Source organism: Melanotaenia boesemani, chromosome 7 (genome assembly GCF_017639745.1).
Source record: "Melanotaenia boesemani isolate fMelBoe1 chromosome 7, fMelBoe1.pri, whole genome shotgun sequence".
NCBI lineage: Eukaryota > Metazoa > Chordata > Actinopteri > Atheriniformes > Melanotaeniidae > Melanotaenia > Melanotaenia boesemani.
The window spans coordinates 9,530,501-9,554,987 of record NC_055688.1 but is presented as its reverse complement, the minus strand read 5'-3'; the positions used below and the strand labels follow the sequence as shown (position 1 = coordinate 9,554,987).

Here is a 24,487-nt window from a genome sequence, read left to right as displayed (position 1 = left end):
CCGTTTTCTCGAGATAACGACTCAGAAAGGCTGTAAAGGCCTATACCTGGAATCTGCCCATTTTTACTGTATTGTATCAACAGAAAGAGCCGATGCTACAAATATTTACTGTTAACTGACCTTCCCTTGGGTAAACGTCAGATGTCCAAGGGTCAGTAAATGCAGCATGTAATGTATTTCTATATGTTGTTCTAAATCATCTCTTTAAAATTTGATACAATTCCTACATCAGCATCACCCAACATGAACAACTGTTGATAAAATAGATCATTGGCTGCTTGTTTAATATTTAATAAAATCTAGACCTAAAAAGAGGTCTCATTTGGGCCCCCTTTTCCTGGTCAGTGCTCCTGCTTGGCCCCCAATCAGAACTTTTCTAGACCCGCCCCTGCATATCTGAAGTATAAATTCTTTCTACAGCTACATCCTTTCGTCAACTTTTGTGTTAGAGAAGGTTTTCTCCTTCTTGGCTGAACGATAATCACAACAAGAGACTTAAAAACGATCAGCGTGTCACCGACAGCAGTCGCTGCACAAACTGAGACGACCAGAAAGTCACCAGTGCAGACATGTTGGTGCAAAATGCAGCTGGGTGTCGCAAGTTTAAAAAAGAATGCAGAGAAAGTGCTGGTGTGGAACCCTCTCACCAGGAGAAAAGTGTGTGTTAAAACACCATCATTCTCCATGGAGGCAACGTCCATGGGTTGCTCCACTAATACTGTTTATTCTCAAATCCATCCATATACCTGAATGATTTCTTCCACCGTGCTTGTCCATGTCCCACAGTCATAACAGAGAAATGACGGTGGGATGTATGGGGCTTGTCATGCCATGTTAAAAATTTTAACGCAATTAATTAATTTTATATATTAATTTTTATATATATATATATATATTAGGGCTGGGCGATATGGCCTAAAAATAAAATCTCAGATTTTTTATAACCAAATCCGATTTCCGATTTTAATCGATTTTTTTTTCCTTTTCTTTTACAAAACATAAATAAACTTATTAAAACATTCATTTGTTTATATAGATGAATGTTAGCAAAAATAAAGCATATAATGTCATAGCTCTTCCACCATATAAACGACTTCATATCTTACATTGAAATATGCGACACAATGCAGCCGTGATCTCTTTCCATCTGGATCCTTATCATACAGGATCCACTGCAGGAATAATTCCCCTGATGAAGGTCGTCTCTTAACAAGGGTTTGCAGCATTTCTCACTGCAGTTATACGTACAGCTAAATCCCAGGCGTGAGTGAAGGGTCACTTTACTGAAAATCTGTCAGACAAACACCGTTCTGGTGTGGAGGGAGGGCTTTGTCTGCTGCTAACTAACTATGGAAAAAAATCCCGATTTTCAAAAAAATTAATCTCCAGAAATGGAAAATTCGATTTATCGATTTTATCGATTAATCGCCCAGCCCTAATATATATATATATATATATATATATATATATATATATATATTCATAACATTTATAACACAGCAAAGATGCTTCATGTTCATAGATCCTCAGTGACGATCATTGGAACCATGAGGGAAGCCCAACTTGTCAGTGACTAATCTACAAACTTTAAAGAAGTCTTACTGACAACTCTTAAATATGCTAATAAGCATTTTCTTTTCAGTCACATTAGCTTCTGTAGAGTACATCACTGAACTAAACAGTGTGATCTCTTATAATCATTACCTTGACATTTAATTCACCTCCTCTGCAGCCTCATTTGAATACTTTCTCACACCTCCTTTTTGTCCTACATTTCTGTACAAACATGACCTCTGGCTCACCTCCCTTTTCTCTGCCACTTCATCACTGCGTTGACTCAGCAATCAAAGTTTGTCTTCATCCTGATGAGCTGGCAGAGCTGGCAAAACGTCTCTCATATGGCACACTGGATTAACAGCTTTGCAATGTTGCTTTAAGGAGCATCATTACAGTAGCACTGACCCATGTGACAAGGAATAAAGATGTAATACTGAAATGAAATAGTCTAAAGCAGGGCTACTCAGTTCGGTCCTACAAGTGTTGCAGCCCTGCAAGTTTTCAATGTGTCCCTGCTCCAACACAACCGATTAATGAGTCATTGTGCAGAACTTCATGGGCTGTTGGATCCATTTCATTTGAGTCAGGTAGTAATTATAAGGTCACAACATACCTCTGAAAATAGAAAAAACAAACAAACATCATTTTGCATCAAGTAGCCAGGAGACTGAAAATATGAAGAATGCTTTTTATGAAAAAAACACTTTGCTCCGATTGGCCATCTCTACTGACCTGAACATTATATTTAGGGTGTTAGGTGTTCCTTGGTAGATTTTTACACTTTGGTGCTGCCTAATAATGGCTATTTCAGGATGTTGCTGTCACTTTCTCTCTTTCTTTTCCTCTCTTTCTCTGAAATTTTTTTGCTGCGTTAACTTGCTAAATCAACTATCGTGTATTTAAAATGGCCAGTGTGATGATATTCAATTGCTGACATGCGACGTGGTGCTGGTAAGGCAAAACAAAGTGGCCTTTCGCCTTCGTCTGGATGCTGCAGGACAATGACAATAATAAAGCTTGAGGAATAGACATAAAAAATGTCTGTATTATCAAAACGAGTCAGAAACAGTTCTAAGGTCAAATGTTATGTAGTGTTGCTTAAAAAAAAGAGAAAAAAAGGTTGAGAACATCCAAAACTCAATTTAAGCTATCGATATAATTACAGAAAGCAGCACCTAAATAGTAAATGGTCTGTATTTATATAGCGCTTTTATCCAAACCGCTTTACAGTATACATTACACTCACCCATTCACACACACATCCACACACTTATGGCGGAAGCTGCCATACAAGGCGCTAACCACCACCAACATCTAAAACCTGCAGGACAGTGGCCTTTGAGTTTAAAATCCCTGTTGTTAACAAAACAAACTAAACATAACTGACTGGTTTGTTTGGTACAAATGTCCCGAGCATCACGAGTGTGTCCCAAGCTAAACTGCTCATATTCATAAATCAAGTTCATAAAATCAAAAAGAAAACATCATAATATAATGTATTCATAAAACGAGGTTTGGTCTTTAATAAACAACAATTCACAAATATTACAAGATGAAATCTAAAACCTATCTCAAATATTCTGTAATGGTAAGCAGGAGATTTAGTTTTCTGTTACAGAGTGAAGTGATGAGTTGTGGAGTGAGCCTTAAATTCTCACATCAGACATTTATATATACCCCTCCAGCCAATGCAAGTCATCGCGGCACCGGCACGAAATGAAAAGAAATTTAATTTGAGGAAGAAACATTATATATCAAAGCAAGGAGGCATATATATCAATCGCCTGCAGAAAAGTGCAAACATTTTCTTGCAATGTAATTACAAACATTGTTGAAGGAGGTGGCTGTGTGCTAACTAAACTTCTTCTAGATTAGGCAGAAAATGGTTTGGATTTTTGAGGGAATTAAATGGAACACTTCAGCCCTTGGGATATGCTGTGAAAGCAATCAAAACCACTAGCCTGGGAAACAGGACGTACAATCCCAGTTATCAATTCAAGTCTGCCAATTCAATTTATCGTGGCTCATGGTTGTTTAAAATGACAAAAATACAAGGTAACAGAAGTTGTCATTGCGACTTCCCTTTGAGGGTATGCAAGGATTCATTTAATCAGGAGGCGACAGTCTACTGCAGGAATCCATTCTGGCTGCGATGGCGACTTCTACTAATTTTATTTAAACTTTAACTAGGAAAGCCTCAATAAGATACTAAATATCTTCAGGGCAACATTACAAATTAAAAAAGAGATTAACAAAACAAACTATGACATACTGAGTAGTATACGCTTATGAGCAGTTCTGAAAGCCGTTGGTAGCAGCAACAGAAGTGGTGAGCAGCAGATGATGTGATGGGTACAAGCTCAGGTGGTCATATTTCCCAAATTTCTGCCCCAGCCTGACAAAAATCATTGGAGTAAAATGACATATTTCATGGATTCACTTAAACTGACCATTATTATAAACTGTGCTGTGTGTTTATGTATATAAAAAAGCGTTTGGAGCTCAGGAAAGGTCTTTAAAGCCCAAAGTTAAAGATTCCCACAGAAGACACTCATCTTTCTGAAACTCCTTGTTTGTTGGTCAGCCTTCTCTACTTCTCTACAGTTTTAAATTTCATCATCAGGTAACAGACGTACGACCCTGATCTTATGCCACTGATCGTTTCAGAGGCATGACTTATAAGACTCGTAATTATTTTGCAGTCTTTGGACAAATACGTGGCGTGTTAGCAATTCTGGAGGAGAAGAGGGGAAAGAGTTGATAAGTGAAGGGCCACAGTCAACCCGAGGATAAGAGATATAGACTGAGATTAGTCACTCCGGAAACTGAGCAAAGTTTGGTTAAACATTTGTGAGAAAAATCCTGCTCCTGTGATTAAAATAATAAAATTTAATGAAAGATACTTTATTAATCCCTAAGGGAAATTACAAAATTATCTTTCCAAGGTTCAGTATCACAACAGATTTCAGAAGAACGAAGTCATGGAGAAAAAAAAACTTTTCTTCAACAATAAGGTGATAAAATAAATGAAACTGCCAGAAGCTACGTGTATTATTGCAACACAAATAGTGGAAAGACATGTGTCTGTATAACAATGGTGTCTAATGTACTTCAACTATTAACCATGACATTTTTTTGGTTAATGTATTGGGTGAAATGTAGAGCAGCCAAGAAATGAATAGAAATCAATAATAAGGACTGTTATTACAGATGTATTGTCTGACATTTTAAGAGAGGAGAGGTTCTCTAACCAGATTTTACTTCAAGTGATGAACACAGTCATATATGTAGACACACAATAAATGATTGGTGTTTGGATATTTTACCTTTACGGTCATTTTAAGTAAAAAATACCAAATGAAAAAAACAATGTCAACAAATATGGTGTAAAAACAAGGAAATGCTTCTTCTGAAAAGCATCTAAAGTGCTATTAAATCTTGAAAAACCACCTGAGCATAGTAGTAAGCACTAACAGAGTGATGTCTGTCTTGATGACATGCATGTGTGTTAGCTTAAAAAAAAAAAAGGCACTACATTGCCCTGAGGGTGAAGTTAACAACAAATGCAGGAATAATGTTTACCTTCTGAACCAAAGACAGCAATTGCAGAAAATGATTGCACGAAATTGTACCGCTGTAGAAGAGTATGATAAATATTGATGCCTGCTGCTTGTCTGGAGCTTGGTTTTCATGAATAAATACATATCAGCCTGTTGTGAAACTATGATTTTAAAATAACCGATGTGCATCTTTAGAAAAATAAAAAGGCAGGCCATGGCACGAGCAATCATGTTTCCAGAGTAAGATGGAAAAGGTCATATCAGATTATGAGTACAAAATGGTCACATCTATGAGCGGGCAGCGGCGGAACAGAGATAGCAGCTGAAATCTCGGCTTAAGAAATGAAAAGGTTCTCATGTCTCTCTGCCATTCATCTTGCAAAGTATGCTGAAAAAAAGGCTTTTAGTCCACCCCAAAATGTAGGAGGAATGAAGTCACACAAAATTACTCCTTTGCTAGTTTGTCTGACATCCAGCACATGATTAATGCAGAAGGAACCTGAATAAAAGACAGTTCTGTCTGTCAAGAAAAAAAATTACAGTGTTCATAAAAAGGCAACTTTGATCAAAATAAAAAAAATAAATAAAACAAAACCACATATTTTGGTGCTGGAGCATGACAATCTGCCATTGTTTGGGTTTTTCTTTTTACTGGTGCCTCCTCTTCCTTTTTTGGCAGCGCATTGTGCAACATGAAAATGTCATCAACAGACCTTTCTAGCCTGCCATGTAATTTGCTGGAAATGGAGCATTTCATTGTATGATACCTGAAATATGCCAAAAAATGAAACAAACACTGAAAGGATGTGCTGGAGTCAGTCAAATACCAATTACAGCACCAGAAACACGGGAGAGTCACCCTGAAAATGCACTGTTCACAGGTGCCTCCCTGAATCTAACAAAGGAGGACGAGGAACAGGAAACACTCATTAAATCTCTGTCTAGGGGTTGAGATTTTCATTTAAAAATCATTGGGAGGCTTGAAATCAATTATAATACAGAGGAATTTATGATTTTATGCTTGAGAGAAGTGGAAAACTAATTAGTGTTGAAGAGACCAAGTCAATTATCTTTCACTTTTTGGACTCGGAGAAAAGTTTTTTGGTCAAGCAGCCATCAGAAGATGCTACACTGTGGTCATAAAGGGATGGACAAGGTCAGCAACAATACTCAGGTAGGCTGTGGTGTTAAACAATACTCAGATAGTACTAAAGGGGCCCTCATAACACTACAGCACCACCAGCAGCCTGAACTGTTGATACATGGATCAACGCTTCCATGTCGTTTCCACCAGATTCTGATCCTGCCATCTAAATGTGGCAGCTGAAACAGATTCAGCAGTTCATGTAAAATGTAATTGTCTAATAAATATTTCAATAAACTATAAATGAGAGCTTTTAAACTAACATTTCTATTTAGCATTAAGTGTATTTTATTCTAACACCCACATAACTTCCATATCAAGTTTGTTTTCTTATCACAGTGAAAACGTGAAACAGTGGATTGATTCATGGTTGAAGAAGAGATAACTGGGATTTATGTCCATGAAAACTAACCCACCTGAGGTATAATGGCTCTCATGTGGGGAGAAACTAGCTAACTGCAGCATGAAGCCAGCGCATACAAATACGCTTGTTAATAAGCCACTTCAGGTTTTTAAGAAAAAACTTGTTGAATTCAGCTAATCACAATACATGATATAAGAAGCCTTAAAGGTCCCATATTATGCAAAATTTACTTTCTAAAGGTTTTCTAACAGTCATGTGTGTCTTCGTAGCCTGTGTATGAGGCCCAAAAATGAGAAAATTCTGTCTCCTCCCTCACTTGCTTGCTCCACTTTTTAGCAACCTTGTGCTCAAACAAGTGAGTCTGAGATCTTTCCTTTTGTGACCTCACGAAGGGAAAAAAAACACTCACACTCATTAAAGCTCACTAAAGCTACTTTTGGAATGGCAGAAATTAAGGACCAAGGCTGAATTTGGGATAACACACTTTGAAAACAATGTTGTTGGACCTCTGACACCCATATCAAATTGTTTAATGTATAATATGGGACCTTCAACCGTGTTATCAAAAGACCTGGAAATCTTTTATGCTTGTGACTGAGCCCCATCAAACCATTCACCATGCTTTGTTGTGGTTAAGGGGTAGATAGCTGAAAAATGATTCCACAGGGGGTACATTGCTGAAAAAACTTTAAAAACCACAAGAATATTGTCAGCCTGTTACAACAAAACCTTACAAACTACAAAAAGTTTAAAAAGGGTCCATCCTCTGGAAAATAATTAATTTTATCCACCCATTAGGTTGGTCAGTAATTAAATCCAGCGTAAAACATTTTCCTCCTCTATAGACACCACAAATGTTTGTGCTTAAGCCCCGAAGACAACAACCCTTTATTTTTGATGAGAAAATGATGCTTAAAAGTGGTTTTCAATGGAAAACTTGAAACAGCTATTATATTTTTTCCATGTAACTGTTACCTTGACTGTTATCTTCATCTTTTAGCCTCATCTAAAAACTATGACATTTTATTTTTTCTTTGAGTTTAAGGCATACCCTAAAACGCAACCGTATTAATTCATGTTTATATCAATAAAATATTTTTTCCTCACACCAAGAGAAGCCATTTATGCCTCTAGTCTTTTTAGATAAAGAAAGCTTGTGCAAACAAAGTGGACGCATTGTCAAAAGACCTTTCCTGTTCTTCTACAAAGAAGAACAAAAAGCTAAACTGGTTCTTCCTTTGAACAACAAACATATTAAGCTGTAAGCCCCTCTGAGAAAACTACAAAGACCATGAAGACAAAAAGAGCTCAGCACTGCAGGCAAACATGCTCCCAGAGGACACTTGACTTTATCTTTTTACCAAACAAGGCAGAGAATAAATTAATAAAAGGATCAGAGACTGTTGTCCTTTCCTGGCTTGTCGTCACTCTAACCTGTCTGTGCTGAAGAGTCCTTGGGTACCACTTTTGGTTTTGGAGGGCCTCTGAAAATGTGACATGCTTTAATTACCACAGCACAGCCTGTATTGTCCGGCTGTGGGAACAACTTTCTTGTCCTGTTACAGAACTGTGCAGAAATCTTGATTTTTTTTTTATTCTGCATCCAAACAGCCAGAGTTTTCATTACCATTTAAAGTGGCATTGAGCAGAAGATATCCAGGCTTTCTGAAGGTCTTTTATGAAGTAGGAAGTCCATGATGAAGACAGAAATCCTGGCGCTGACCTGTCTGCCAGCTGTTTCTCCATAAACGAGCCAATGGTTTGAATCTTCGTGGACAGGAGTTGTCATTCAAAATTTCAAGATGCGATGCTGTGTTGATGCATATCACAGAAATGACCTTTAGGGCTGATTGTTGTTGGATCAGGGGAGATATCTTACAAAAGCTGCTGTCATAATAAAGATGGCTATGAGACATTATTTACAGCATGGCGGCTCTGAGTGACAGGATGTGAAGTAGACAATAAGATGAAAAAAGATGGCTACCTTCACTGGAATCTGAATACACTGATTCCATTTAATACCATACCTTCAGGGATGTGAAATTCTTTATTTGGACAGAATATTTAGGTCAAAAGTTAGTTTAATTTTTGTGACTTATTAAAACAAAGCTAGGCCTTCTCTCACAGCTTTGTGCACGTGGAATTAAATACATTAAATGTTTAATACAATACTTCCTGAGAAGGAAAAAGGTACATGAAACATGTACTAAATCTATTAACTCAGCACAATGCCAGTACAGTAACAGTCATGATGCACTAAGATGTTTACTCGAATAATTGTAAAGAAATTTTCCACCAACACTAATCGGGGTCTGCAGCAAAACCTTTGTTCAACCATATTGGAAGGCACAATTATGCTCTTTTTGTGTATGTAAATCACTACATTTGTGTCAAACATCACCGGCCATATACTTCCCACGCATGCTTTAGGTTGGCATTGTTAACCAATGCATCCACTAGAGGGCACAGCTGAGGTCAGAGTTCACTTGTGATGTAGTGTCAGCAGCAGACATGGCGACGGGGGAGGAGATGACGATAATGTGCGTACTCAGAAAGAGACCTAAAAAGAGGCACTGCAGCTGACAGCTGTGATCTGTTAGGCCATTAAATACATTGTAGCTTATTCTTCGTCGCTTCCTTGGCTGATCACGTGAGCTATAATGCATAACACTGCCCCCACAATTTCAGGTGGAACTGTTGCGTCTGGTTGCACATCCACAAACTCATGAAACCTTTACATAGGAAAACTGTAAAACTAAGTGAGCATACAGTAAATACTTCAGTATCTCACTGGAAATATATTCATTGTCTCAGTGAAATCAAGTAACATTAGTCATGAAAATGTATGAGAACCGATAAGTTAGCTTAAGGCTAACATCTACAGAAAACAACACTGACAAGCTAGCGGTTAGCATGCGCGAGCAGAATAAAGGGTTTAAAACAACTTTGTGTTTTAACAAATGTTTACCTCAACAATGTGTTCATTTACAGATTGACTAGAATAGGAATCAAATCAAACTGATGTCAAGATAATTGTAATTGAATCGAATCATGAGACCAGTGAAGATGCTCAGCCCTAATTATGTTGCACTGAACAGCGCTGACTCCACCCACAACTCAGAGGCTAACTGCTAACGAGCTACTGGTCCTTTGCAGAGTCCTGGAAAAGGGCACAGGTTTTGTGACTTTTGCCAAAAACTTCACAATCACAATTTAAAGACCACTGATAACATTTTAAATAGGTAAATGCTGGTAAATGCTTTAAATAAGCATTGGAGTGAGTCTTTAGTTGCAAAAATTTCTTGCGATTAAAAGTTTTCAACATTTCCTAGTACTAAAATAAATAAGTATTTATACTTAATCTATTTACTACTTTATTTCCACTCATTTTGTTTTAGTGCCATTCTGGAAAGAGTTTTCCAAAAAAAAAAAAAAAAAAAAAAAAAAAAACCTTCATACTTTCTATAGGTCCATCATGTCACCCCACATGTGATCTCTGACTCTGTCTTTCCAAGAACAAAGTAATTCAGACAGGAACATAAAGCAAAGGCCAAACGGCAGAAGTTAATCTGCTCCGCAAGATGTAAAGGTGAATGTGTACTGCATATGTCACATTTCTGAAAGGGTAAAAAAAAAACATATGACAGCAGTACAGCCCAACAACACGCAACGTACATTCCTGATGGAACGTCACCTTTCTGCCACAGCACATCAGGATGAATACAAAAAATTAAAAGAGGAGGCTCACGCGACATCCTCATGTCCTCTCTTGTTCACATCAACAGTTGAACAACACATGCAAGCTGCTCAGCTCAAGCCTGTGGCAAAGTGACTAGACAAAGGAGGCACTTTCAAAGCGAAAATGAAATGACCAGAGCCAGAAGTAGAGCTGCTGCTCAGGCAGGAACACGACACTCATGTGTGGAGGACAATGGCACGTTTCAAGTTGCTGTAACAAGGTGTTATTAATGAAAGCACACATAAGGTGCTCTTACTGGAAGAATTTGTTTGCTGTTTAACATCAATCTGATCTGAAGGATAAAGATGTGGGTTGAGACTTAGGGCACATTCACTCCAGCTTTTTTTAAAATAATTTTTATTCGAATTCTCGTCTGTTTGCTTGGAAAGTCCCCTTCATTTGGGGAATTGTGAATGCACAGACAAATTTTAAGTTTGAATTAAAAAAAGAGGGCTTGTTCCGCCTACTAACACAGGAAGCGGAAGAAAGTGCATTGTGGGTTCAGCACACAGCATCGTGGTTAAACACAACCACAACATATGCTCATATGGGACAATAGGCGGCTCTGGGAGAAATGGCTCGCGGTCAGACGTGGAAGAATTCAGTAAGTTTTAACAGAAATCTGATCAACTACAGATCGCTAGGATCTGATGCAGCTCCATATTTAGCTGGTATGTACTAGAAACCCCATAGACTATAGAATAGGTCTATTCGGGGGTTTTGGAGAGGAGGGTTCATCGGATAGTCAAACCTCAGATTAAGGGGGGGACCAGTGTGGTTTTTGTTTTGGTTGTAGAACAGTGGACCAGCTCTACACCCTCTTCAGGGTCTTGGAGAGGACATGGGAGTTTGCTCAACCAATCTACATGTGCTTTGTGAACTTGGAGTAGGCATTCAACCGTGTTCCCCGCTGAGTCCTGTGGGGGGGGGCCTCTGGGAGTATGGAGTGCCAGACCCCCTTGTACGAGCTGTCCAGTCCCTGTATGACCACGACCAGAGCTTGGTCCGAATTGCCGGCAGTAAATCAGAGTAATTTGGCCACCGGGCCTTGATCTCCAGCTCTCGCAGTCAAGTGTGAAGCGGCTGGGATGAGAATCAGCACCTCCAACTCTGACACCATGGTCCTCAGACGGAAAAGGGTGAAGTGTTTTCTCCGGGTCGGGCATGAGTATCTCCGTCTTGTTCATGAGTGAGGGAAGGATAGAGCGGGAGATCAACAGGCGGATCGGTGCGGTATCTGCAGTGATACGGATTCTGCATCAGTCTGTCGTGGTGAAGAAGGAGCTGAGCCAAAAGGCAAAGCTCTTGACTTACAAGTCGATCTACGTTCCTACCCCCACCTATGGCCACGAGCTGTGGGTAGTGACCGAAAGAACAGGATTGCGAATACAAGCAGCCAAAATGAGTTGTCTTTGCAGGGTAGCCGGGCTCTCCCTTAGAGATAGAGTGAGAAGTTTGGTGATCCGGGAGGGGCTCAGAGTAGAGTCGCTAACTAATAGATGAACGAGTTTTCTTCTTTATTGTGTGTCTTTTTTTTCTCCTTCTAATTCTGGGTGCAGTGCCGCCTCTGGCGGACAGGGGAACACGTTATTTAAAAGATCCGATTTATTTTAGAAGTGCAGCGTGAATGCAATCTCGCAACCGATGAATGTTGCACCCAAACTGAACAGAGTCCTCAATCGGACCACGTCCAGCGGACTATCCTGGCGTAAATGAACCCTGAAGCTACAATGTGAGAGATGTTCAAATGGTACATACTGAGACTCCGAAACTGAATCTAATATTTCCGTATCCTGGATTATTATTTACTCAGTTACTATAAATTTGACTAAAATATATCATATAATGTATTTGTTTTAATTGAATTATAACAGCACCACCATGAATTAGATTGAATTGCAGTGCATCAGGAACTGCACTTCACTTCATATTTGTTGGTTTTAATTTATGTCAACATGCTATCTGAGATCTGAACTCAGCTCTCAGTGTTTCACGTTATTCCGGCTCATAGTTGTGATTTTATCTAAGCAAGTAAGTTGTTTTGACCACTTCCAACAATCTTATCATTGTGACCTTAGGCAGTAGCAAATGGATAAACAAAATGTTTGCAATGAAAACAAAACCACAGATAGAAATTAATCAGGAAGTGGTGAAGATCAAAACAGGACCAGATCGACAATGAATGCCGCACTTAAGGATGTCACAAGGGCACAAAAACAACGGGAAATACGCTCACTGGCCACATTTTTAGGTTCAGAAACCAAACCAAAGCAAAGTTAGACAATAGAAGATGGAAAATTGTTGCCCGGTCTGATGATAGGGTCAGAATTTAGTGGAAACAACATGAAAGCATGCATCAAACCTATCTTACACCAACAGGTTCTCATCATGGATGAGCAGCCAATGAATCTGCATTAACTATGTGATGCCAGTTCCATGTCAACATGGAGCAAAATCTCTGAAAACCTTGTTAAATCTATGACATCAAGAATTAAGGCCATTTCGAAGGTGAAAGGAGGTCCAACCTGGTACTAACAAAGAAGACCTAATAAAGTGGCCAGTGAATGTATGGTAAGTATGCATGTTTAAGCTGTAGAGCCCCCTCCAACTCAGTAGTCAAACCTGATTAATACAGCCACACAACAACTGGCAGATATACGTTATCAATCCCAACTTGAAAAGCTTGTGTTGAATGTTGTTCTTGTGAGGCTGTTTCAGAAATCTGCGATTTGTCGTTACTGCTCAGCCTTCACCTGATGCAACTTTGTATGGCGCTTCAGTGAGAAATTGGCCTCCAGACAACTGAAGGCCTTTGGGTAGTCTTTGTCAATCCCTGTAACGTAACAGCATCATGGTGCATCAGGAGCTGAGGCAAAGCGATACAGCAATCCCCCCTTGCTGCCACTCAGGGGCTCTCCGATTCAAAACGGCATCAACATCCACAGTAAGCTCCTCTACCCTTCAGCCTATCTCCAGTAAATTAGAATAGAGCACTCACTTCAAAAGAAATCTCGGTGCATTGAAATGAACTGACCTTTTGAGTGGAAGTACAAGTCAAAGCAGAGCTCAGTGGAGAAGGGAAGCGTTTGTTCAAGGCAGTCCTCTCCACTACTTCTTATCTATTTGAGCTCAAACTGAAACAAATGGCAGTGGAGGAGAAGGCTTTGTTGTTGTGGCAACTAGTAACATCAAGGTTAGTTTTACAGCTTTGTCCATTAAAAGACTTTTTAAGTAGAGTCGCGGTAGATCTCGTAGAGAAGAATAAATTGGGGACATCAGTCAGTGCTCCACTTCTCATGACATTTTCCATCTTCCGAAAGCTGTTTTCACATCTCATACTGCCACAACGAATAACTTCAGGCTGACTAATCACATATGAAATTAAGGCTTTTTTTGAATGCAGGAGTTTGTTGTTTAACATTTTCTAAGTTAATGAGACAAAGTGGAAACAAATCCATCCTTCAAATTCAGATTGAGACATTTAAATCAGAATGATTTATTTCCTGATAAATCTGTTCTATTATTGAGTGCAATAACTTTTCTCCTTCTGGTAAATGTTAGTGCTACTCATCTGAAACACTCGGAGGTCCTCCTGTGTGTTACTGTTCAGAGTTCTTGTTTCAAGCAGATGCAGCTTTGTATCAATTCTAAGATGTATACTCTGGTTTTCATTTCTTTCTTACATTTAGAGGTAGATGTAAAGGATTTTCTTTGTGTAGAGCTGCTCAGGAGATTTCTTTTTTTTCTCTTCTTCTGTCTTTAGCAAAACAACAAAACCATTTAAAGCAAACACATCAAACTGAAGCTAAACTCAACTAAAGTGCATCATCAGCACTACAACGCCACCACCCCAAGGCATTCAAACTAGAGGGAAACATTGCTCACATGCACACAACAGTTGACATTTTGAGAGTTTCATGCATGCAGAAGCAATCCAACCCCCTACCCCCCCCAAACCACTGCCTTTTTCATTCAAGCGTGCATCAGCGGCATCCCAGTGGAAGGCAGTCTTTTATCTTGCTGCAGCACCACATCCACCCTATCAACACAGAAAAAACTACAGCATGCATTGCAAAGGCCCAGCAGACATAAAGTGGCACACATATGCACCCCCTCCCTTTATTAGCTTGTGCAAAAACCTGTGCAGCGTAGCAAATGCTATCTACATAATTCTCCACAGACCCCAATCACAGCTACTAAAGGAAATGAAGATAAATGACATGCTGTGAGGAATGAGTGGCGATGAACTGAGAGGGGGATATTTCTTGAAGGGAAATACTTTCACATCTATCTTCAGAGTTAGCGTTCCTCGATTACGATGCCATTCAATGAAAAATGCACAATATAAAGACCTGGAACCAGCACCTCAATATCTATCTGTAACATTATAAATGCTCTGGATTTCCCCACAAGCTGAGATGATTTAAATCACATTTTTAACGTTCTTAATTCATCATTCAATGGAGAGTTTTATGTAAATCACCTAACACCTCCAGAGTTGCACAAGACACCAATCATGCTAAATCTCACTGTGTCTCATTGTCTTATTGTGTAGTGGTTAAATATCTACATGGTTGCACCAGGTAAGGGGTGTCAAACTCTGGTCCTCAAGTGCCGCTATCCTGCAGGTTTTAGTTATTTCCTTGCTCCAACAGTCAGGTGTGTTAGATCAGAGAAACAATGAAAACCTGCAGGATACCGGCCCTCAAGGACCGGAGTTTGACACCCATGCACTAGGTTAACTGATGCTGCTGTTAACTTGACCACGTTTCCTACTAAAGAAAGCTTTAAATGTTAGCTTTTTACAGCTTTAAACTTCAGCTCCAGCCACAACCACAACTCCGCTGATCAGGATGCAGGTCGACACACACTGCATGCGCTGGATTACGGACTACCTCACTGACAGACTACAGTTTTTCAGGCTAAGGGATGGCACATCGGACTCAGCTGACTTTCAGTAAAACTCTGAGCTGTGTCATGTCCAGAAGTTCTCGGATGACACTGCATCAAAGAGGAGAAGAAGGGGGAATACAGGAAGCTAGTAGAGGACTTTGTGCTGCGGAGTCTCCGGAACCAGCTGCAGATCAACACCTCAAAGACCAGGAAAATGGGACTGGACTTCATTAGGATGAAACCACCAACACAGCCTGTCCTTATAGAAGGGGTGAAGATGGTGTCGTCCTACAAGTATCTTAGTCTGCAGCTGGACAAAAAACTGCACTGGTCAATAAATTGTGATCATCGTTACAAGAGGGGGTAAACCAGGATGTATTTCCTGAGGAGGCTGGCAGCCTTTAGACACTGCAGAAAACGCCTACAAATTTTTTACCAGTCTGTGGTTGCCAGCGCTCTGTTCTATGGTGTGGTCTGCCGGTGCAAAAGCACCAGGAAGAGGGACACTAAGACTGTTCAGATGTGCTGGATCTGTGGTGGGGTTGGAGCTGAAGTCTATCATGGCTGTTGCAGAAAGGAAGACACTGGAAAAGCTGCCGACCATCTTTGATGATGTCAGACTTCCTCTGCATGCCGCCATCACAGCACAGAGGAGCTCGTTCAGCAGCTGCTGTCAGTGAGCTGCTCTACAAACAGTGTAGGGAAATCCTTCCTACCCAGGAAGGCCTGTCTCATTAGACTGTTTAATAGCACACTGGGGAGGGATGGAGGGAGGGGGGCACCACAGATAGTGTGTGGACAGGATAAAAAGACCTGCAGAACACTTATCTTGTCACGTGTTGATGTCAGTTTCATCCTGACTTGCTTAAATTTATTGTATATATATTTATTTGTTATTTATTGTGTCACTCCACTTTATTTTCACTTTTTTATTATTCATGTTGATTTTCTGTAATGTTCTTGTATAATGCTGAGTACCCAAATTTCCTCTGGCATCAATAAAGTATGAATGTATGTATCTGTGTAGTTATATAAAAGTTGAATAACAGTTTTTATGGATTAGTGATAGAAATAAAAATGTTTGGTATCAATATGTGCAATGAAAATGAATGAGCCAGAATACCAATTTTCAGCTTGCAGATAAGGTAATATTTCTGTTGCTGTGTTTGTTGTGAGTTTTACTGTTAGATGTACATCAGTCCAGTTACATGATATAAGTGAATGATTTCTTTGAAAAACTGTTTCTCCTTGAGATTAAGATTAATAATGAAATCATTCCAGAAATAGTGATACATTTTTAATATTTAATGGGAATATCTAATTTGATGCTACTCTCTTTGTCTGCAGGTATCTTTATGATTTCAAATTCACTTACGTTATGTGAGGACAGCAGTACTTTGTTGAAAACATGCATGTAGAATTGAGGGGGGAGTATGTTTTGCCTTGAAGTATATTCATTTAAACCCAATGAAACATGGACCCGGGCTTCCATCCTCTCATTACTTGAAGATTGGCCATCGATTCTGCAGTGCTGGCTGCAAACTCTATTACTCGTTCAGTTCTTTGTATCTGACAGAGTAAGCTGTTTTGAAGGCCTCATTTGGCCTCTTTCTGCCTTAAAACAGCACCAAGAACAACAGTGTACCCTCTCACATTTAAATGAGGCACTACGTGCTACAATCTCAGTTTATTATTGACAATCCTTCCATTTAAGGTCTAAAACAAAGCCATCAATCACATTTTGCTACAGAATGTGATAAGACTAAACGGAGCTCAACATACTTTAGGCCATAAACTTCATTCAGCTACTTGGCAGCCAATTTTACAAGCACTTTATATCCAGTATCCAGCTCTTTGTTTTCTATTATATTGTTTCCAGTACCTCTTCTGATCTGGGCCTTTATTGGAAAATATATTATTCAGCCCATCTCCAGCTACAGACTGAGGAGAAAGAGATCATAGAAAAATTGTCCGGCAAGTATTAACATACAGTCTCTTTATGCCATTTTAGTAGAAGTATGTCCTATACTGATTGCATTTTCCCTCACCCCCACAATGAATGCTTCCAATCTGACTTTAGGGGCACAAAACAACAACAGAGTCCAAGAATCAGCAGTCCTGACTAGATGGGAATCAATAGCAATTGGAGGTCTATTGCTGCTATTACTGGACCATTACAGGGAAGTCTGTGCTCATGCCTGGAAGTGGGACAGAGATGAGAGCAGATAGAAAAAAAAATGTGTCTCAGAGTGTGAGTTAGGAACACATGGCTGCTAGGATACTCCTGTTAATCTCCATCGACTTGCCACCTATCCCATCGAAAAGATGCCTTGAAGTACACATTTCATACAGATGCCCATTTAAGCTGGACAAAAGTGATTTCTGAAATTCCCACCAGCATCATCTGAGGGGCACAGACAATCAATTGTTATTGCAATAGCAGAAACACTTCAAGTCTCGACTCTTACTCTTGACCAGATCACAGACATATGCACTATAAACTGTTGATGGACAGACATGCCCGCTCATAAAACTGCAAACACACAACAAGACTTTACATAGATGGATTTAAAATACAAGAGTAATCTCAATAGCTTTGTGTTTTACATACAAACATACAGATGAACACATCCCCATAAAATATAAGAGAATGATCCACCACAGTGCCACAAGTAGACACAGACATACTTGTACACAATTCATGTGGTCAGAAAGTTCATTTCAAAGAGCAATGTTTTCTTCCATTCAATTTCTGTTTCCTTGAGAGCAGAAGCCCAATCTGCCTGCCCCAACATCTAATCTCAGACTTGATATGAACATAGTATTAGAATCTATGAAGGACAGTAGTAGGACTACAGCTGCACTTAACTTGTTAAAGCAGCGAAACACTAGCTGCTGTCTGAAAGAGGTGAACAGAGGATGGGGAAGTGTCTGAGTGGGAGTAAGGAAAAAAAGTCAACTGAGATCACATGTATTTAGATTTTGAAAGATAGATATCGATGTACTAACAAACGTGAGTTAGGGCAGCTAAAGCAGAAAAGAACAAAGAAAAAGAACAAACATGAACAAACATAAACATTTTATGGCACTGCATTACACGCTAACTGGAAATCAACACAATATCTGTTTTGATCATGCACTGTGGCAGATGCATCAAAGAAAACCCAAGAGGACATTATTTAAAACAAGATGTGAGGCAAAAGTTTAATTATCCTTCCTTAGGGGCAACAAAGTGAGAAAATCTGTCAAAGTTTAGCTGTGGAGCTTTAAAGTCAGACTGTGTAACTTTCAAATCTTAAAAATGTGTTTGTTTGGTTTGGATGGTACACTGACATTTATTATGTACATTTCTGGAGCCATCTTTGCGCAGCAGCGTCCTGAAGCTAAAAAAAACACTGCGTACCTTTACAGCTGAGTATTGCTTTACTGTGTACCACACAAGCAACTGGATTCCAAGATACTGGCCTTTTTGAATGTGCACCATGGTCGATTCTTCAACGAAACAGGAGAGAGCTCAGGGTAGGATCTCATAATAGCAAATAAGTGTTGCTAGGGGACACTTCTTTAAGTCTGGTGTGCTGCTTTTCTTGGAAAAGCTACAAATGCTTTCAGACCAAAGAAGTATTTTAAAAAACCTCTTTTTTTTTTGTTTAAATGGTAAAACATGTTCCCTGACACACAGACAATTGTGGCTTCTTGTAGCACCATTCAGTACTGCAGAAGTCATAGTGGCACAGTTTCAATAAGCGTACAGCACTCAGGGCTCAAAAAATGGGCACAGTTCAATTTTTCTTAATAGATAACACGTGTTTGCCTACTGCAATATCTCACATGGAGACTCAAATCTGATAAACACCTTACAGATTAAAGGAGAAGAGACTGAACTGACTAACACCGTAGGCAGCTCATTCTCAGAGCTGCTGTTTTGACCAATAAAATAATAGTACTTCAGTCTGGATTATTAGAAACTATGGTCCAAGGTCTGAAGGACACATTGTAATTCCATCCTTTGAAGTCATCACAATCACAACCTTGTTTCCTGGGAGCTGCAAATAGTTACTGTACTGATTCTTATACTGGCACAACCCCATCAAAAACTCTATTTATAGAGGTGCCTTAAAAAATGTCATAAATGCACCTCAACAAATTCAAGGACTTTTTATTTGGTTGGATTTACATTGCAGATAGGAACACTGAAGTTAAAAAGCTTTACTCTTGGTCCACTTTATTTATTTACTTATTTTTTCTAGAACATTAAAACCTCCTTAATGATCTTTGGCAGATTTTCGCAGTGAAACGCCCCCTAACAAAGGCTAACTCAGCATCCATCTTGCATCCTGTCTCTTTTCTAAGCTCTCTAACCATCTCTTGTGCTGTGTTTGAATGTGCACCCGACTCCTTACATAGCGCCCTATATAGAAGCTCAACATGGAGCAAGGAGGCAAAAAAAATTGAGCTGTGCGAAATTACCTATAGGCAAACAAACAAAAGAATAAAGTACAACATAAGGAATAAAAATAAAAATATTTGCACACAACTTTGGATTGGATTTGGAATGACACCTTGACGTGGGTTGTGGTTGTCGTGGTGACGGAGGCAGTCACGTGGTTTGTGGCGAGGAAAAAATAGGCAGCTTCGTGTCCGAATCGCCAAGAGAATGAGTCACTATATAGTGCAGCCCTATGTAGTGAACGAGGGGTTAGGGAGTAGGGTGGACATCCGGGCACAGCCCTCCTCTTTCTTTCTCCTTTTTTCCCCATGCTTCCACTAACAAAGTCCACTTGGGTTTCTTTACAGAATCAGCCACAGTGTGCATTCAAAACAACCACTGTTTACAACATAGTAGTGATAGCGATCTTTTTTCTTGGTGAAAATGTGATAAATAATGGTGTTATCATGGATCACTCATTGTAGAATTACTATATAGAGTCTCTAAATAAACACAACATTTTGTGGCTGGACTGTAAATCTCCTGGACAGGATGTAAATGTCTGGAAAACTTCCATAGATCACGTAAAGGGTAATCTATCCATCACAATTCACCCCACAGAGTTACACTCTGCCACTCCTGAGAAATAGTTGATAATATAAGTGTTAGAACTCAGGGGTGCTGACGATCGAGTTTTAGGGGTGAAACATGAAATGTTTGTCCATTGTTGCTGGATATGGGGACAGAAAAAGGAAGCCATCTGGAGGAATAACATAACACCTATACATGTGGTTTCTACACAGATATGCCATGTGCAGTAATGTAACCCCATAGCATTACAAAAGGTGAATTTTGAGCTGTGCGCTTATAGCACGATGAATGCTCACTCCAGTTTAGCTGGGAAGAAGCAGTGTCCGTGACTTCAGAAATCAATTTAAATTCCAACCACAGAACAGTTTCTCACCTCACCCCATCATAGATGAGTTCAGAGCCGAGAAGGTGGCTGAGTTCACTGGATCTCAACTGAGAAATGCAATTTTCTAAGAATTCTCTTAGAAGATCTACTCCACATATGTGTAAATGGCAAGAAGCTGACCTCTTAAGTTTATTTTACAGCTCTGTCCCTAAAATGCGTTAGTGGCATCATTATTCATTATTATTTGCTTTCTTTGTTTCCGTTCTCTGATTAATTTGGCTGATCCCTGCTGCTGAGCTGGAAACCCGAGCAGAAATGTTCTAAATACTCTGGTCCTATGGGAGTACCTGGAGCTAATTAGTTGCAAAGGGCTTGCTGAAGTTGCTCAATAGTTCTGAGAGGACTGCCCTCTACCTCACTCAGTTAGCTGATCTGGGTAATCAGCACAAAATTTGTTATTGAGGGATGAGAGGCATCTTTCATTGAGCTCTCCAGCTGAACTTCACAGCCAATACAGCACTGAAAGCCTTACACTAAAGCATCCGGTTCCTTTCTTGACTCTTTTCCCTGGTAAATCACACTACCTATGAGTGTGTGTGTGTGTGTGTGTGTGTGGGGGGGGGGGGGGGGGGGGGGGGGGGGGGGGGGGTCTTAAAAATCTGTCTGCTTCTACAGTTTGAGCTTCTCATCATATTCCGACTCATTAAAGAAAAACACCACCTTTTATCCGCTGGTACTCCTTTAAAGTGTAAGCTGGCATGCTCGCTGTCTGTTCCCTTTTCTGTTCAAACGAAACACATGAAAAATACAATAAAAGAAATAAGGAACAAAAGTGCCTTCAAAGCATTAAAGCAGGAAGGAAGGAAGGAAGGAGCTGTAGACCAGTTGCTGTTATGTACTGAAAAATAGTTGTTCCACTGAACTTTGCTGCATGAGACTGCATCAGAATATATAATGAGAGCTGAGAAGTGAGGTCAGGGACTGAGTCCTGTCCAATACGGAAGGCTGATCACAGACCGGCCTGCTCTACTGCAGAGTAACTAAACTAATTCAGCAGAGTGATGAAGGAATGGAAAGAGGATAAAAACTGTATGACAATTCTAATTTAAATAGTTTGACACACTTGTCTTTCCCCACCTGAAATGGGGTGGCTCGCCCAGCTGTTAAACACATCCTGAAACTGATGCGAACAACTTTTGCTTCTTACATGTGAAGATGACGAGGATCGTGCGGAACAGCAGGTCGACGGTCTTCTCCCACCTCTCCGACACGCGGGCCACAACGGACGGGATGAGGATTTCTGCGGGGACGTAGAACTGCAGGGCGAAGGTGATGAAAATACCGAAACTGTACAGCAGCTTCACAGCCTGGTACGTCCTGTAAGCAGAGTGAGAGACTAAAGGAGTCAGGGAAATTTGAGAGAGGAATGCAGGCGACTCTGACTGCATCAAAAGTGCCACGCAAAGTCAAAGATATAAGCACAAGGACTCTCGTTTTTATCAGTAAAATCTGCTATGAAATGCAACAAGCTGAAAAGTTCATAATCCAGTGGAAAACAAAACAACATTGGCTTTTTCCTGCTGTAAGTTTCAATCAGAAATGCTTCTAAATTACAGCTTTTGAGTTTATAACCTCATTTAACAGCTAATCTATGCCACTAATTAGCACCATCAGTCCAGTCACAGCAGGCATTTCAATGGACGCCTCCCTCCTGCAGCTGTGATGATAACAACAAGCAACGAACAAACAAATGCAGTCTGAGGATTCGGCGCAACTAACTTTACAGCACGAGTGTTTTCAGAGACAACCTTGTGATGGAAGTATCAGTCCGTGCAGACAGTTGGCTCTGTGAAATGGAGATTATCTTCCTAACTTTAGATATAATTTCTGCAGATTTCTAAGCTCTTTGGAGGAGAGAAAATGTTTGAACTAAACCAATACTATCATATGATAACATGCAAGATTCATTTAAGTCATCTCTATAAAAAAAATAAAAAAACAAGACTATACCAAATTGCAAGTTACTGCCCCCCCTTTTCAAAACCTAAACACAACACAGACGACTGGAACAACTGTGAAGGCCAGACTAAATGTGACAGAGGAAGAAGAGCATTATTTTCCTTTTACTTTTTGTTTATAACCCTCCCATCTGGCTGTTACTTAATCTGTGGTATAGCGTTTTAACAACCTGACTGACCCACAAGAAGATTGTGCCTAAAGTAGATAAATACGAGATGTCCAGTCAATCTGCAGATGAGGAAAGTGAAGGTGTTTTAGAAGGTAAAAAATTCTCAGTCAGTTTACTGGGTATTAGTTTGAGCTTGGATCATCCTGCAGGAGAGACGGGCACAGGCGGGTGAGTGGGTCATATCTTCTAAACAGTCTGACATCAGTAGAGGTGAAAATAATCGATACTGTATCTGTTTGGCATCTTGACCAAAAGCATGTCACAGACATTTTTTAGGAACTCAGGAAATTTTAAACATCTGAAGTTCACCTCTGTGGGCAACAGAGAATGAAACCAGAACACTGCATGCCCATCAGGTTGTCATGGAGCCGCTTCTGTGCAAACATGCTGACATTTGGGAAAGCAGTCAAATTCCTACTCTGCTCTTTTTAAAGAGACAGTCGTGCTGACAACACAGACAAGATAGATCCTCTAACAAATTTTCCTACATTGGTGAGCACATTTCTGTCTCAGCTAAACACAGGTAATGTGTCATTTTGTAATAAATAAATAAATAAATAAATAAATAAATAAATAAAAAGCCCAACAAAATGGCAAATTAAGGTTAAACAGTAATAAAAAGTGAGGGGTGTAAAATGCATCTTAAATTCAGTCTTGGTGTTGGCTCAAAAAGTTATTTCACTCAACCTTTAACTGTGCTATGCTGAAAAGAAAAAAAAACTCCTCTGGTTTGGAGGAAGTGTTGGATTTGACATTTACACAGACATCAAAGCCAGTCTGCACAAAAGAGGGATGGAGGAGTTACTGTGGGCACTGAAAATCTTTCCACCTAGAGGAACTTTTACTTCCTCCATGGCTGGAGCTGAGTGTGATGATACTCCCCATTAGTCATACTATTAGTCATACTCCTTTAGGTGTTTCTGAGCTCTAATACAACCAAGTGTGTGTGCTGTCTGGACATCAGATTTAACACCAGCTAATTCAAAAGGTTTGATCCTTTCTGGGACAAAACAAAATTTTTAGCGTTGCATGATCTTTTTTAAGATCTGCATCTCTGAAGAAGAGCTGCAGCCAAAACAATGAAGGCAGCTGGATTAGAAAGGTTGATGTCAGATAATTAAGGCAGCTGAATATGATAAATCTTTCCTCGACATCATCCACTGCAGAGTACCAGGAGTCTAAAATATATATGAGCTTTAAAAACATGTTTTAATTATAGTCCAACATGATTTTGTGGTACCACGCTTGTTTTGATGAGGAGAGTCTAGTTCTTCTTACAAGGAGCCACTGCTGAGACATTCCTAATTTCCCTTTTCTTCCAAAAAGATGTTTTTTTTTCCTTTGCGTGTTTGTTTTTTATGTTTTATAATGTGGTTCATACACAGTATAAAGGCAAAGTTGGTGCTTCCTGGATTTTCATTTCTCTACAGCTTTTTCAGATGAATTAATGAAAATGAATTGGGTTTTAACATGCACTTGTACTCAAGAGTTTAATGTTATCTTACCAGCAGTTTGGCAGGTTGAGGGTAATGCTCCCACCTATATGCTCTCCAAAGCACAAGTATCCTATGGTACCGAGGCTGATGTAGAGGAAGGTGACGATGCCCATTCCCAAAAAAAGAACCAGGGTGAAACTATGAGGCCTCTGCATTTCATTTTCCAAGGGAAGAACCTACAAACACACACATATACAAACA

At 39.7% G+C, this 24,487-nt stretch overlaps 1 protein-coding gene across 1 annotated transcript in view; it reads right to left on the bottom strand.

The window, feature by feature from the left end:
- The window catches only part of slc36a1 (solute carrier family 36 member 1), a 64,985-nt gene that overhangs the window by 11,618 nt on the left and 28,880 nt on the right, over positions 1 to 24,487 (bottom strand). Inside the window, exons 10-11 of the mRNA XM_041989960.1 lie at positions 24,296 to 24,462; positions 21,810 to 21,979 (exon numbers count right to left, since the gene is read on the bottom strand). Of these exons, the coding sequence (XP_041845894.1) occupies positions 21,810 to 21,979; positions 24,296 to 24,462 (337 nt within the window). The remainder of the gene's footprint in view (positions 1 to 21,809; positions 21,980 to 24,295; positions 24,463 to 24,487) is intronic.